The sequence below is a fragment of the Alligator sinensis genome, unplaced genomic scaffold (genome assembly GCF_000455745.1).
Source record: "Alligator sinensis unplaced genomic scaffold, ASM45574v1 scaffold170_1, whole genome shotgun sequence".
In the NCBI taxonomy this organism is placed as follows: Eukaryota; Metazoa; Chordata; order Crocodylia; family Alligatoridae; genus Alligator; species Alligator sinensis.
Window position 1 is genome coordinate 4,301,597 of NW_005841863.1, and position 16,536 is coordinate 4,318,132.

Sequence of the window (16,536 nt, forward strand, 5' to 3'; positions counted from 1 at the left end):
TCTACAGGATATTCCCAATGTATACTTTGATTAAACAAATCATAGTGATGCAATCTACGGTATAAATTGTGGAATGGCTCCTAAATGATTTACTTTGTCCCACTGCGGGAAGATCTAAACACTGTGAAATCACATTACAGAAAAAGTGCAATGTTGCCTCTTGCTGCAATAGGGACAGACTTGGTCTAGCTTAAGTCTGACTTCTCTTGTGTTGAGACTGCTCAGATCCAGGGTTACAATTCTATCTGCACCTTATAGTGTAGCAAAAATGGTAAATACCATATGGCATAGTTTGCAGCAATGCATATTCATATAATTTGTTTTGTTCAATCAGTGGAGGTAAGCAAGAATTCTTGTTTCTTTTGTTCAAACTGAGCTGATCTAGCCAGAAGGTGCAAGAAGGTATTTCTTGTGAGAAAATAAAGAATCACTTTATAAGAAGCACCCTAAAGATGCTGTAAAATAAATACACTCTTTAATTGTCACAGCAACCCCTGGAGGGAAAACAAAAACCTTCTTCTGTTAAATATGTAATACCGATAATACAATGTTTTCAGATAACATCATAAAAGATGTAAATAAATGCTATACTTACCCAGCTAACCCACCAAAAATCTCTGTGACATAGGAATAATCCCCTCCTGATTTAGGGATAGTAACTCCTAATTCAGCATAACATAATGATCCAAGACCAGAAATTCCTCCTCCAAGCACCCAAATAATGAGAGCAAGTCCCACTGAGCCAGTGTGTTCCAGAACGCCTTTTGGTGAAATAAAGATTCCAGAACCAATAATATTACCTGGAATAAATAAAAGATTTGTGGCAAGTTAGAGGAAAAGAGGTGTGCATATTTTCTCATTGCTCTTTCAGGATTTGCTGGATTGTATTTGTGTTTTCACTAGGGTTTAATGAAAGGCTGCAATTGAATGCAAATCATGAAAAGCAATGTGCTCTAGAATCTGCTGAAGTAGATTGTGGGTATCTGGTGAATGTCCATTGGGAGGCACGATGGGACAAATTTAAAATAGTTTGCAAAACTACTTCCCTTCACCTGCACTGCTCAACTGCTGTATTTAAAAGGCTGATGAATTTATTTATAATGAAGAATATTTCATGTCCTCCTAAGAGGAATCTAAATAATGTATGCCCTATGTACAGCATGGATAGAAGTCTAAATAATATATATTGCATCTACTATGTAGTGGCCAAGCAGAAGCTGTCTTGCGGCAGTGGCCACAAGAACCAATTAATTTGAACCCACAATATACACTGTACTTGAACAAAGTCCCCCAAATGGCTGATGTATTTGAAGTCCAAAGACTCTTGTCTTTATGGCACAAGTGCTGCATCTGTAAAGTGTCCACAGATTCTAAAGGTATACATAGTACTGCGTCAGTAATATATAGGACAACATGGGCTCTGTACTGCTGTTATTTTGATTAATACATGAGCTAAAGCACTACTGTAATTAGAAAGTGAATGTTAGATTATTGCTGTATTTTTCTTTCACGTGCAGTATGTGCCTGTTCTCATTGAAATCAAAGCAAATGAGTCTGTTCAAGAGGAATCTTTTATCAGGGCATACTCCTGAGACAAACTCCTGTTAGTTCGGGGCTTTCGCTGTCTTATCTGTAGGCTTTCAGACCCAATCATGCACCTTCTTTTTAGTTTCAAAATTTCCATGTAGAGACTCTACAAGCCCTGTATTAAGACTCTAGCAAGACCCTTTCTCCTGTTTGTTGCGTACTAGCATCCTCAAGCATAAAGCTGGCTAACCTTCAGCTCGGCTGTTGAATTTCATTTCCTTCCATGGCAGTTGCTAGAAATCCTGGGTATCAGCAGTTGATGAAACATTAACATCCAGACCCATCTTGCTTTGTAAGCCTTGCCACCCATATGGCATCAAAGCCAAATTAATTTTCTCCCCCTTTCAGCAACATATGCCCTTTCACTTTCACAACCAACAAATAACACCTTGAATAAACATGGCCAACTCTTTCAAGTCATGCTAACATGCACTGGATCAGTTCTGATGTCAGATTTCCTTAGGTAGAAGTAACAACACCTTTTGAAGTAGAAGTATATGCATCACAAAGTCATTTTGGTCTACTTGTGATCATGTGAGGATGTGTGTGGCAGGGATGGTAGAACAGAGTATGCAAAGGTGGGAAGGTACAGAATGGGTCACTTGTTGGAACTGATGAGCAGCGATTCACAGCAAGTCAGGAAGTCTAATGAGTGTCTGAACCTGGGGTGCTGAAGGGAGGCAGGCAGGAGAGGGGAGTCCTACAGCTGTGGACTTTTGAACGTGTGCAAAAGTAAAGTGCTCCTGTAAACTCTAGGGCCATGTCTAGATGACCTGTGTGCAGCACCACACATGCAGGCATTCCCCAAGCTGTTACCTTGCAACAGGGGGTGGGGAGAGATCCCAGGATCAAAAGAACTCTGCGCCTTAAAAAAAAAACATGGTGGCACACATGGCAGCAGTGCGTGCCACCCAGAACTGGAGCTGGTCTGCTGGGGCTGCACTCCGGCTGCCGGCCAGGCTCCCAGATGCAAGAGCGCTGTGGCTGCAGCTCCCCCATGACCACGGGTAAGGCTGTTGGGGCCAGCACAGTTGCTGGCCCAACCTCCCCTACTCTACCCAGGTGTGCTGCTCCTACTTGTCCCCAGGGAAACAGTCATGTTCTTCTGGACCTGGCCTAGGAGGTTCCTCATATTATGAACATCCCACGCCCAGAGTATTAGGCCATAGGCAAAGGCTGTTCTCTGGGCTATCAAGGTGTTGGTAGGAGATTGCCAGGATAAACCCATGAACGAACAAGATCCACCAATAATTCATGATACAATAACAGTGGGATGTATTGCTTTTAGAGGGGAGGGCTCTGCATTCCAATAGCTTGTTTAGAGAACGTGCATCTTTCCCACCAGAATTAATAGCATATAAAGCCACTCTGAAATTAATGTTTACCTTGTGCTAGACAAGCAGAGCTTTTTGCAATACTGCAGTTGAACCAAACCACAAAATGACATTATACACACTTTGATTTTGGCCTCACATTGGTTTATCTGAGACTTGCATTTTATATATGGTCCAAATGGACATGGATGTGTCAAATGTATCCCCTTGTGGTTTGCGGGAACATGGATTTTGTTATTAGCTGTGTGGTTACAGCTGGCAAAGTCCTGGTGACAGGAAGGTGAAAAGGTGCAGCCATCTAAAGCAGTCATGAGTTCTGTTTGAAAACCATGGGATTTATAAAGGAAGACAAAGCAGTGGTTGATGCTTGTTTTCTTGCACCTTTATGGTCAATTTCTTTGTATCTTCAAGCATCTATCCATAAATGATGAAGGCTAAAAATGTATCTGCTCCTTTAAACGAATGCTGACATTCATGTGTAATAACCTTTCTCCAGGAACTGCTGGAGCTTTATGAGATACTAAATATCACAAAACTTTTGATAAAATCATGAGAGTTGGCAGTGCTATTAAAAAAGGGTTATTAAATCTACTATGGCACCAGAAATCCACATAAAACAGCAGATTTTGCAAGTGTATTGTTAGAAATCGCTAGCTGAGTTCTTATAATTGGTTTTTATCTTCTAACACTATTGAATCTGTTCTTAAATATTTCTTCCCTAGATGACACCATTTTTGGAGGTAAAACCACTGGGTCACTTTACGTTGGTGATAAATTGCACCTTCACGTTGTAAGTGACACAGATGCATTAGAGTGCTACATTATTAGGATGAGGTAATCTCCTGGTATCTCATTAAAAAGTGGCAAAATCCAAGGCAGAAGCAGACTCAGAATTTGATCCTGTTTGTATTCAGGAAGGAATTGTAGGTATGTATGTGTACAAAGGAAAAGACTAAAGACTGACCACTGTGCTGGATAGGATTTCCCTTTTATATTTATACAATTTCCACTGAATTGTGAAATTCCTTTTGAAAATCAAATAATCCACTTCTCAAAAAACCAAAGTGTGCAGCTGCTGCTGCTTCTCAAAATAATTTCACATGCAAATAATTTAGGTCATAAGAATGTATATTTATTAAAAACCAAATTTTCATCATCTTTGTAAAATACACAAGCCTTCAACTGAATCACTCGCAAAAGGAAAATCCTATTGTACATACACAGGGATGATTGAGAAATATGGTAGTATGGAGAAATCTGCTTAACATTATGCTTCTGGCTAACTCTTTAGACCAGGACAGCAAAAGCCTAATTAACATTCCAAAAGAATGTCTCAAGGGAAGACAGTCACCCTGGATGGAATGCTAAACTAGTCCGAGAGGACCTGATGTTTCAATCCGGAAAAAGAACAGCCCTGCAAATAAACTTCCTTCCAAACAAGAGATGTGCTAGCAGGTTCAGTGAGTTCCTTTTCAACGCTATACATCACACACAAAACTGGAACAATAAGACTGCATGTTGAGAAATAAGGACTCTTGGGAAAATGCAAAAAAATTCTGGGAAAAGTTATGTGACCATGTGCTGGGTTCAAGGAACTTCATTGCCATATCTGGACAGGAAACAAAGGGTGAAATGGCAAGGCAAGCTATTCACACATATATAACAAAGTAACATGAGAGCATAATGGAAAGATATCCAAAGCCAGGATGGGGAGGACTCATTGACACAGACGCAGATGTCTGAGGTGTTGCACTGCTAATTAGGGCCGTACGAAGCTTTGGGTAGTGATTTGGCCCTATTCGGATTCGGAGATCCAGCCACCGAATTGAATCGAGTGACCAATTAAAAGATCCAAATCTATTTGAAACTCTCCGAATCTTCGGAAAAGATTTGGAGAGCTTCAATGATTCGGGCAGTCCCTGGTGGCTGCAGCAGGGAGCTGGTAAGTAGGGGTGGAGGATGGGGGAGTGGGCCATGGGGGGGCCCTTGCCAGCCCCCATCTCCTGCCTGCTCCCCCAGCCCCCATGGCTGCCCCACCTACCCCAGTTCCTGGCCCATTAAAGAAAAGCCCCAGTGCTCACTGGGTGCTGCCGGGTGGGTAGGTGATCCATGCTGCATAGGGGGCTCTGCACGAGCTCCGCAATGCCCCCCCATTGCCCTCCATGGCTGCCCCACCTGCTGTGGATTTGTCCCTTTAAGAAAAAAAAAAAACAGAGAAAAACCCCGGGACTCACTGCTCCTGCAGTAGCCTTGGGGCTTCAGGGGGCTCATGCAGAGCCCCCCAAGTGGTGGCGGCAGTGGAGATTGCCCCCCACTGGCAGGAATGGTGAGTCTGGGGTTTTTCTCATTTTTTTTAAGGGCCGGAGCTGGCCCACGCAGCATGGGGTAGTGGGGGGCAGCGGGAATCACCCCCTGCCTGGCAGCACCCAGGGAGCCGGGGCTTTTTCCCCAAAGCGCCGGGAGCTGGGGTGGGCAGGGCAGGCATTGCCGGGCTGGATGGATGGGCCTGGCTGATTCGGAGATTCAGCAGCAGCCAATCTCCGAATCAGATTTGGCCGAATCAATTCGGGACAGTGATTTCAGTCACCGAATCGAATCACACTCCCCTGAATAAGCCAAATCCGAAACAAATATTAGTTGCTTTGCACAGGCGTACTGCCAATGGACCTGAAGGCCTGAGTGATCTTGACACCTCAAAAAATACACAGAATTGAATCATTATCTATAACTATATCAACTAGTTGATGTTTTTATACCTTTTTTTCACTTTTTCTGTTTTTTAATAAGCTTTGTTGTACTGGCTGCTCTTTGATCCCCTCTGGACCCTTCCTAGAGACAAAGCCAATGAACTTCTGGTTTTGCTAAATACATAGAACGAGGGCAAGACCACTGGGCCCCAGGCACAAGGTGTAAAGCTGTTTCATTCCTTAAAGGTGTTTTGCCTTTTGGTTGTGGTCCATGAGGGCCCAGGGAAAGCTGGGTAGCCCTGACAGGTGCAAGGAACAGGGGATCAAAGCTGACAATCTGTCTTGGATCAGTGAAGAAACTGTCTGTAAGAGCTGCCACTGATCTATACTAGTGATGGACAGTGGGGCTTGAACATATAGGAATTGAGAGAGGTCCATATGTGTGTAAAGTCATCTACTGTATGATGTCTAGGAAAACTTGGTTTTGCTTTTAAAGAATTAGCTAAACAATTACAATGATAGAACTTGCCTTAGCCTCTGCAATTTTTGATTTCCAGTACACTCTAATGTGGAATAGGCAGGCCTAGCTTTGCAGTGCAACAGCAAATTGATGATGCATGAGAATTAATCATTTGAATTTTACTTATGACCTTTACTACTGCATTTGCCTTACTTTACAGTTGAATTAGTGACAATGATTAGGCTGTTTGGTTTGTCTTTAAAATACAAGATCTGTCCTTCAAAACTTTGCTATGTCTCTCAGATTGCAGCTGTTGTAACGAAAGCTTTGACTTGGTAAACAACCAAATCCTGCAATACTTACTAAGGGTGCTACTAAACCAGCACACCCTGGTGCGATAGGCTCTGATTTGAAATACAGGCTCTGACTGCACGTTGTGCAGAGGGATTCCTTTTTAGGGTGAATTAAAACCCAGAATCCCTGAACCCTTCTTCAAATCATTTTCCTGTAATGCTATCACAGCAGAAAACCCCTTGGTTTCCTTCTGTTTATTTGCTTCTGCAGCAGCATCAGGTATGCTGGTAGGAGCTACTGATAAACTCGAACAAAAACTCAGTACTTTCCTGTGGACCAGTGAAGCAGGAAGCGAAAGACCAGTTGGCAGATTATAACATGAAACTGCTCCAGCAGGGTTCGTAGAAGAGCACTGCTAAAATACAAGCAGAAAAGATGCAGCTTTAGTCCTCTCCACTTCTCTGCATGGCCTGCAAGGCAGGGGGAGAGGACCTGAAGCCAAAAGCACCATATGAAGTACACAGGCACAGCTCCAGTAAAACCAACGGATACTGCACCTCCTGTAAGGCAGTAGACAGCTCATTTTGAGTCCAATTAAGTGCCTGAGCCAGAGTGTGGCCAATTTACAATTACTTGGGACAATTATAACAGCCAGAGCACAGAATGAATTCTGAAGAATCCTCCTTCATTTTGCACATGGAAAACATCCTTTTCAGTTTTGGTATCACTGGGCACATCTACACATTAATGCGCCGTAGTTACCGCACATTACGTTTAGTACTTGGATAATGAAGTACTAAATCAATGTGCAGTAACTTGCACTACAGTACAGTAGTGTGATCGCATGAGTTTTTAGTGATGCTTACTGTGCAGTAGCCTAACACTACTGTGCAGTAGCCTAACACTACTGTGCAGTAGTGTATTAGCATGGTTTTTGCCCAGCATGCCACTCTGCAGTGTTATTAGGCTACTGCACGGTTAGCGTCTTGTGTAGACTGTGAGGAAAACGTGGTCAGTCCAGCTAGGGTCCCCAAGTTGTGGAAATCAGCCTTTGCCCTACACCTATCATGGGACACTCAGATTAGGTGGACACAATCCAGAATTATTTTGGGGCTGGAGATGCAAGATATAAAAGTAGTCTCTCCTGACGATTCTGATTATATTCTACTAGTGAAGTGCCCATCAAGAATGACGGGGGAGGTGGAGGGTTTATGCAGCCTAGTTCAGGGTCCAAGCGGTCAGCCCAATCCTGAAAAGATACACAGTCCAGTCAGAAAAGCATATGAATGCAAGACTTGAATGCTTTGGTGAACTGACCTGAATGGCCTGGCCACACCCCATCCCTTGACTGGGATTCTTCTGATGCAGGAGCCAGGCTCAGTGGGCTTTCTGCAGCATTAGGGTCCCAAACACATGGGAGTCCCTTTCTGAAGCCATCCGTACTAAGCAGAGTTGGTGTGAGGGAGAAGTGCTGGGGTGGTTCCTTTTTCCCAGGTATTTAAAAGCACAATGCTGCAGGGAAAGTGCATCATGCATTATGTACTTCCTTTACATAATACTCCACTCCCCTGCGATGGCAGGAATTCTGTGAAGAAAATCTAGAGGATATTTCCCTGATCAGGGTGGTTTTGGTCTTGTTTATAAATCATCAGTTTTGCCATTTCATTTGGGATATGAAAATGAAGCTCATGCATCATCACTAATTATAATGGTCCTGCCATTGTAACTTGGGTGACAATGTTACTGCTGTCAGTGCATAAGGCAAGCTAAAACCCAGTTTACTCTCCCTGAGATACTGTGTCTCTGTGAGATGAATAGAATAAAATACTTGTTTTTGTCAGTAGCGTAAGCAGATATGGCTGGAGCATACATGGAAAGTAAGACAGAACTGTTTTTAGTCTGCTTTCTGAGCATAACTTCCTTGGAAGAGCAATTTGAGAAAAATAACGGAGGAATACAAGGAGTATCAAAACTAGGTTACATTAGAGCAATGGTAAAATTGAATGTTATATATAACTCCTGCTTAGCTGAAACAGCATAGGTCACTTAAATCTTTGATACAGTATTAATTGGGTACAATTTGTACTGAATGAATGTCTCGACATGAATGAGTCATACCAAGCCTTAATGGATTTATCCTGAGTGTTCATTACAATGAAGCTTCCTTACAATGGAACTGAAACCTAAATTATTTTGGATGAACAGAGATGGTGACACATTGCTACATTTTCTGCATACACTTTTCAAAATTTAGGTTTTACCATTTTGTTGTATGTATGCAATTCTACTGTTAATATTTCCTAAGCACTAGGAAGTTTTTCTGGCTGATTGGTTTTCTAATAATCAAGAAATGATAACAGTTTTTAAGCACAAAAAATGACCTTGCATCAGGAATTTGAAGAATATAGTGATGAAAACTCTGGTAATATGATAAACTTCATCAGCATTCCAAGAGCTAACAACTACTTCAACTAAAATTTTTTACAAGGCCTTAAGTTTCAAAATTAATTCTCCAGTTAATACAAATGCACACATTTTTCTTGCAAATCAGTGAAAATATTAAGAGGGAAATGTTGGAAGGAACTGAGGGCATTTAGGGGGATTGTTTTGACTCTACTACATGTACATTTTGCTCAGTGGCTAAGGAGTAGTTTGGTTTAAATTGCCTATTTGGGTTGGGATGGTATAAAACCCAAATATAAAATCATTCCCTGAGACCAACACATGCTTTCTCTCTGCTCAGCACCCTCCCAATAATTTGGCCCTGGTGCACTTCTCAGTGCCTATATCGATGCTATTCGGCCAATTGTCAGTTTAAACTGCCGCTTCCTAGCTTACCAATTCCTTGTCATTTCACCAGCTACCTTGGAGATGATACTGTGCAAACCCTGTTTAGTTCCCACAATTTAAGAGTGAGAAAAATGTGAAAGCTCAAAGAGTTTATATAAATAGGTGTCAAAATGTGGGCATTTTGAATGTGTGCTGTATTTAAGTCTTTACAACAAATCACCTGAGTTTTACTTAAGTTATCAGTGTGGCTTTCAGGGTGACTAGGGGAATGAGGGTTCACTTACCTCCCAGCTTCCTTACCTGATCAACTAATCCAATATAAGGGACAGACCTGCTGTGGGATTGGAAGAGGGGGGAGACAAAGAAAGAGGTGAGCATTAATATCAACAGTTAGAAAACAGCATGGTTGAACTATGAACTAGCAGACAGTAGAAAAGGAAAGAAACTGAAGTTAGTGTGGTCTTAAGGTAGGAATAAGGAATTGAGGGTCCTTATCCTGGGTACTATGGTTTTGAGCACAGTATTAATATATCTCTGTTGATAGTCAGTCAAGAGACCGGGTTTGATTCTGGAGCCTGATGGGCGAGGTTCTGACCTGCATGTTTCCATCTGTAATTTCTAAAATAGGAGTGTTTTTTTTCAAAATGCTGATTTTATTTATCAAAGGCCAAAGTGTCGGTACCATTACTATCATCTCCCCACAAACCTGAAATACAAAGGACAGGAGTGTCGTACATAAAAGCATTAGTCTTATCTTCTCTGTAAGCTGAAGTTTTATTCTTATGAATAAATTATAAAGATGCTATGGGTCAAGTAAGTGAATCATGTTATTTCTACAGAATTGGTATGATTTATGAAAAAGTAACACACTATGGGTCTTATTTCCTGGAAAAGCAGAAGTGAAAGACCAGGCAGTGTTCTGGATAATCCTTAAATACAGCTGTTTGCTCATTTTCTCATTTTCATGAAGGAGTTCATTGGATTTAAGATTACATGATTAAAATATTATGTGGGGAAATTCTCTTTAGTCTCATGATGGAGCTCCAGTTGTTTTGTTCTTGCCACGTATGTGAAACTTGTACTGACCAGTTGCAAGCTCCACACACATCATGAGAATAGCATGTTATTGTTAAGATTTGCCATTAAAGCCTTGGAAGATAATTTTGCCTCGCTGCACGTGAAAAATCTGCAGAACCAGATATGCCAGAAATTTATTCCAAGGAACATTAGGTCTCAGAAATCATCTCATGAAAGGCAGTTTCCTTAGATCTTGCACTAGAAATATGATACCTACTTAGCTCAGGAAATTTGTTAATTAGGTGCAGCCTTTACTGATCAACTGATTGTTCAAAACCAGACTTTCTCAATGGCACTCTGCAGAGCAGGCCCTTCCATTACAAGAGGTAAGCAAGGGAGATCTGCCTTGCCTGTCTTGTAATTTATAATTTATAGTGTGGATAATTTACTACAGTTCCATCAACACTGTCACTTCTTATGTTTGCTAAGTTTACATAAAAATTCACTTTCTCTTCTATGTGTAACCATGTAAAAAATTCTACTCTTTCTTGCAATGTCCTTTGTTGTTGACTGGTCATCTGCTCAGAGAACGTTCTCTTCCTTTGGTGCTGCAACCGGAGTTTTATGCTAAGGAACAAAACTGATGTCCATCTGAGCCACGCAACTCTGCCATGATTCCAGCTGGTACCAGAAATGAAGAAGCCAGGATGCAGAGTGATGTGTGGTATACACATATTTGCTTGATATTATCGTTGTGAATATACAGCTTCAAGTCTGATTCGGAAAGATGGTCAGAATGGTTTCTAAGTTAGTGAAGGATGCTATATGACCAAATACAACAAAACAGTGATTGGTAAGCGTAAGCTTAATTAAATGACTTAAGTGATTCAATCCTGCATTGTCTTTAAGGGCAGATTTTGCTGCCAACCCAGCAAGACCGAGCATAGTAGGCAGTAATATAGTGTGTGTGTGTGTGTGTGTGTGTGTGTGTGTGTTTGCACTGTGGTACTGTACATCCTATACAGTTTTATTTCAAATACTCACTTTACCACATCATCAACAAAACCAGAGCACAGATAAAGGTCAATCCAACCTGCTCCAGAATTAGAAGCAAGAGAGAAAATGGGGAGGTCAAGTGTGCCAAGAGAGGAAGCAGTGTGAACTTGATAAATAAGTTGGATTTAGTCTCCACCTACTGGCACAAGACTGTAACCGAGTTCTTCTGCTAGCGCAGCAGTGAAAAAGAAATGAATTCTGTAACGTTGTTTCTCAGGCCTAATGCCAAACTCTTTTGCAGCAAGTCTAGAGTAATACTGTGTAAGATAACAGAAGGTTGCTGGATTTACTGGTGGATTTTGAAGAAGAAATGTGCTTACGGTTTTTATTTGCATGGGTGAAACGCATGAATGTGTAAGGGTGTAATGTATACATTCAAAGAATCACATTTTTAAATGAAACGTAGCTATAATAATGTGAATGAAGCTATGGGAATAAGTAAGTACTGTCTGTAAAGAACTGATTGGTATTGTAGAAAGAAAATTACTATAATGCAAGTATAATACATTATTTTTTAATGATCATTCTGTGTTGGCTAATGAATGTACTGTAGCAGCCATGGCATGGGAAATGCTGCTACTAACTTCTAATATTTAGCAATATGCATAATGTGAACCAATACATAGCAAATGCTTTGAACATGAAGAGTGTATACAGATCTGATTCAGCTGCCTTTGAAATTAAGAGGATGTTTGCCATGGACTTCAGAAGAAGAAGGATTTGATTATGAGTTTTTCATTGCATTTCTTCAAAATTAATTTGTTATGATGTGGGTGAAGTTTTACAGTGTAAGAGGCACATTTTTAAAACAGACATCTATCTCTTGGGTATTTACATGGCCATATTAACTGTAGTATCAGAAGGGCTTCCACACACTAAAACACATTTGCCTTCATATATTTTCTCATCTTACAGTTGGTAACTGAAACACGGAGAAAGTTAGGCTTTGTCTTCACTACAATAAGCGGTACAGTGTGTTTTGAGTTCTCTCATGTGAGGGAAAACTGAGTTAGAGTTTGAGGGCTGTGTTGAAGGTTAGATTTTCCATAAACTTTAGCTGGCCCTGCTATCTCATGTAAAAAATAAAAGCTGCTTTGTCTTCACTAAGATTTACCTTGAGTTAAGCTGAGCTTGTTAAGAACACTATACATTCTGTAGTTCAGCAACTGTTTATCATATAGTAGGAAATACACAACAATGTCTTATATATAATGCAGGAAATTGTCAGATTTTATTTAAAAATATTCTAAAAAAAATAAATGTATGGGCCAAATTCGGCTCTGGAGTAAATGATAAAATCTAAGGGCCTTGTTGCACCTTATGCTGTGAGTTGCACAAATGTTGATCAGTGTTAGTGCTGGCTTGGAGTTTGGAGCAAGGGCAGGACTAAGAGCTGTAGCTGTGAATTGCCATTAGAGGGCTGGTGAGCCAGGGCAGGCTTCTATCCCTGCTCTAGGGGCAGGGGTGTGAGAGCTTCTGGGATGCTGGAGGACTTCAAATTGGGCGGCACATCTGTGGGGAGTGGTCACACCTTAACAGAACAAGAGCTGGGTAATGTGGATCAAAGAGTGTCCTACCCTGGAGTGGCATCACTTTAAGCAGCATAATGAGTGCTTAAAACACTTTAAGGTGTTAGCATGCAAACAATCTAGGTGTTAAGAGCTCCAAGAACCACCCCAAATTACTGTGTAATAAAGCCTTAAGTGAGACTGCAGTAGGGCTATTACTAATGGAAGTAGTCCTGATGAAATTAGAAAGAATGAACAAAAAGCACAAAAAGAAACAATGCATACTGTAAGAACAGACTTCTACTTTGGAAACTTCTGCTATGAACACAGATGCTACCAGATAGGCTAAAAAAAATGATTTTAGAGAACTGTTAAGAGTTTTAAGATGTTATAGAAGACTTGTGAAAGGAAAACATATAACAGCATTGAACATTAATATTATTTGTTTTAAAAGGGCCCCAGCCTATGATCAGTTCCCCAGTGGCTAAGCACTGTACAAAGTTCCCCTAAAACAGCAAGAAGCAAATCTCTTTGTACGAGACATAGGATGGAAGTGAATTTTCTTCTGGCCTGCACTGTTCTTCCTGGGCACCAAGTTGAAATGAGTGAATCTTTTCACACCAAGAACAAACCAGGTTCAATATCCTGAAGTGTATTCAGCAATCCTTTTTATGTAATCCTTTCTATGGCATCTATGACTGACTTCCTCTTGCACTACAAATCTTAGACACAGATATATACCAACATAAAGTACTAGACTAAAAATAGGATCCACAATAGAATAGGGAAAGTAAAGTGCTGGGAGTAGTGGTCTATATTCTGGTTTAAGTAGATCAATAGATAGTTTTCCATAGAGATTGGAATTTAGATTGTCATTATTAAAACCATGTAAATAACTTGGACCAACTGTAAACCAACTAAATTTGTTGAAAATGCAGAATTCAGAGTGGTTAAGTAAAAACAAAGCAGCTATTTTTACAACAAAAGATTTGCCTTGAAACGGCAGTGGATTATGTGTTCTGTAGCTCTGCAACTAATTGAGAGGGGATAGTTACCTGTTCCTCACAGAACAGAAGATAAAATATGATGGATATCAATAATGAGCGAAGTAGGGAAAACCCGAATCCTAGGTATAAAAGAGTCTGGACATTTTCACTGTTTCACTGTAAATTATGCAGTATTTGCCACTGACCTATTTGTAGACTATGAAATAGTGTTAAGTAATACAGAATCACAGTAGAAGACTAATCTTCTGTTACATATAGAAGATGACTGAAGAAATTTGTTACATGTCTGACACTAGTTTAGTCTTCAGTAGCAAGAACTTCCCGTCTTTGACCGGGAACGGCTCTGACAATCCTGGTGAATCCGTACCGGAATTCCTTTGCTAAGTAAAATATTAACAAATCCCTCCTTCCAGTGTTTCAAGTCCTCACATGAATAAGGGACCTGCTTTTAATTTGTCTCTTTCTCTGTGTTATCCGTTTGGACGGTGGGGAGGTGTTTCTAGGAACAAGCTGCCTTTACACATATGATTTGTGCTGTTCTGCTCTGATGTGCACACAGCTGTGTAAGCTTCAAACATTCGAAATGGCTCAAAAGGCTCCAAAAATCAAAACATTGACTCAGAAAGTAGAACAGAAGAGGGTTTTTTTTTGTTTTTAATAATACATTTTGGCCGCTTTTTATTTGCCTTTTGAGTTCGGAGCACTTACGGTAGACTTAGGTCATCCTTTCATTTTTTTTTTCTACAATGGCTAGAAACTTTCTTTGTTAGTGAAAACAGATAGTCTCGTGAAACCATTTTACTCCAGGAACTGAGTTTTGAAGAATGCCAGATGTCATGTGACTCATAATAAAATCAAGAGAAGTGGCCACATTCAGCATGTTAGCTTTAGAATGCAACGTCTTCATGGCTTCTTTTCTTTCTCTCATGCAATATGCATACCTGTGTAGGAAAAATGCTTAATCTGATCCTACTGCTTTTGAAATCCTGTAGGGGGCAGGGTTAGCCTTTTTCAGGATTGGGCCCCAGCATTTGTGGTTGGAGACTAAAGTTGCAATTATGGAAACTACGCTGAATTATGGGAGAGTCAGTGTTTCAGACAACAGGGAAGAGTGGCCAAGATGGACAGCAGAGGCAGAGGAAATAAACCCCCTCGTTCTACTGCATCTTTTGCTCATGGAAAGCATATACATTATGAATCTGAAATTATGAATATACTTGTAATGCAGACTGGAAATGGGGATAAAAAAATAATGGCAAAAGAATTAGAAAGTGACACTTTGCTTGCCACATCATTATATAATCAGTATATAAACAACTTAAATTATCTTTCATGAAAGACCAGATTATTTCCAAAAATTAAATATTATGCATAGAACATAGATCACACAGGGCTCATTCCATTTTCATATTTACTATCATTGAGAGATTACCTTCTGAGTGCATGCAGAGGGTTGGGCGGCAGCTAAGGGGGATACTAAGGTGGAAAGAACAAGTGACACCTTGTATTTGTGGCTTGCTAAGCAATATGTAGCAAATCTTGGTTGCACATGTGTCATTTTCTTCAGCCAGCCTGAGGACACCCCTTGTTCATTAAAAGTAGGGCAGGAAATGATAGTGTTGAGGATGGAATTTAGAACAAAGGGCTTTCTTTTGAAAGTAATGTTTGACAAAGGTTAGGAATGATCTTCCTTTTAGCTCCTTACTTAAATCAACAATCGTAACAGTGTATTAAGAGAAGTTGCAGTTCCTCTTGCATGAATGACAAGTCTTGTCTCCCTTCTGAAAGCTGATGCTGGGAACATGAATTCACATTTTTGTGCATTTATGTGGATTTACCATTGGCATCAGCCAGATTTTGTGGAGACTTGGAAAACGGGCCATTCATCAGGCATCCACAACCAACTTGATGTTCTGGTTTGCTGTCTGGCTTTAATTGTAGCTTTACCCCAATTCTAATATTATTGAAACTGGATGCTTATCTTGCTGGGATCCAATGACCCCAGCTGACTTCCTGCCCTTTGGGCAGGGGGCTGGACTCAATGATCTTCCGAGGTCCCTTCCAGCCCTAATGTCTATGAAATCTATGAAAAGCCTAAGTCTGTCTGTCTGTAACGCTTTATTCATGCTCTGATTGGCGGGCCCACTCCTCCCATCACCCCGCCACCGCTGGGTCAGCTCAGGCCTGCTGCTTCCCCAGGCCCCCCCTGCCACAGCAACACAGCTTCTCCCCACCCTTGGGCCCGGTCCTCCCTGCATCAGGCCCAGTCCCGCTCCTCCCTTCCCCCCGCTGCTGTGGCAGGGAGAGGGGAATGGGTCCAGACCCCAAGCAGCAGGAGAGAAAGGGGAACGGGCCCGGATGGAGGTGGGTGGGACCCAGGTCTCCATCCCTGCCTGCTTCCCACCCCCGCCCCCCTGTCATTCTTGATGGGCAATTGGCTAGTATCTATATATTGGTGTGCCAGGCAGCTCCGCCTCCCCGCTGGACTGCACCTGCACCCCTGCCTGCCAGCTTCTGTCACTGCTTGTAGCAGTACCACTGACCTGGGGGTGGGTGGGGGGGTAGGAAGGAACAGTGTCCCAGATGTTCTGGATTTCCTTATGGTCATCCTATATATAGCCATAGCTTCACATTTGTAAATTTACATAGAAGGATAATCACATATGTAGCAATCTTCCCAGGATTGCCAGATGTGAGCATGTATCTCTTAGCCCACTAAAGGGAAAAATAGTTCTTTCCCTGATAAAACCTTCATCTAAACAAGTTGTGAGAGTGCACAATCTGTCTGTGCACGTA

At 41.3% G+C, this 16,536-nt stretch overlaps 1 protein-coding gene across 1 annotated transcript in view; it reads right to left on the minus strand.

The window, feature by feature from the left end:
- SLC7A10 (solute carrier family 7 member 10) overlaps positions 1-16,536 on the minus strand; it is an 82,988-nt gene that overhangs the window by 31,520 nt on the left and 34,932 nt on the right. The window contains exon 2 of the mRNA XM_025216831.1: positions 596-800. Within this exon, the coding sequence (XP_025072616.1) occupies positions 596-800 (205 nt within the window). The remainder of the gene's footprint in view (positions 1-595; positions 801-16,536) is intronic.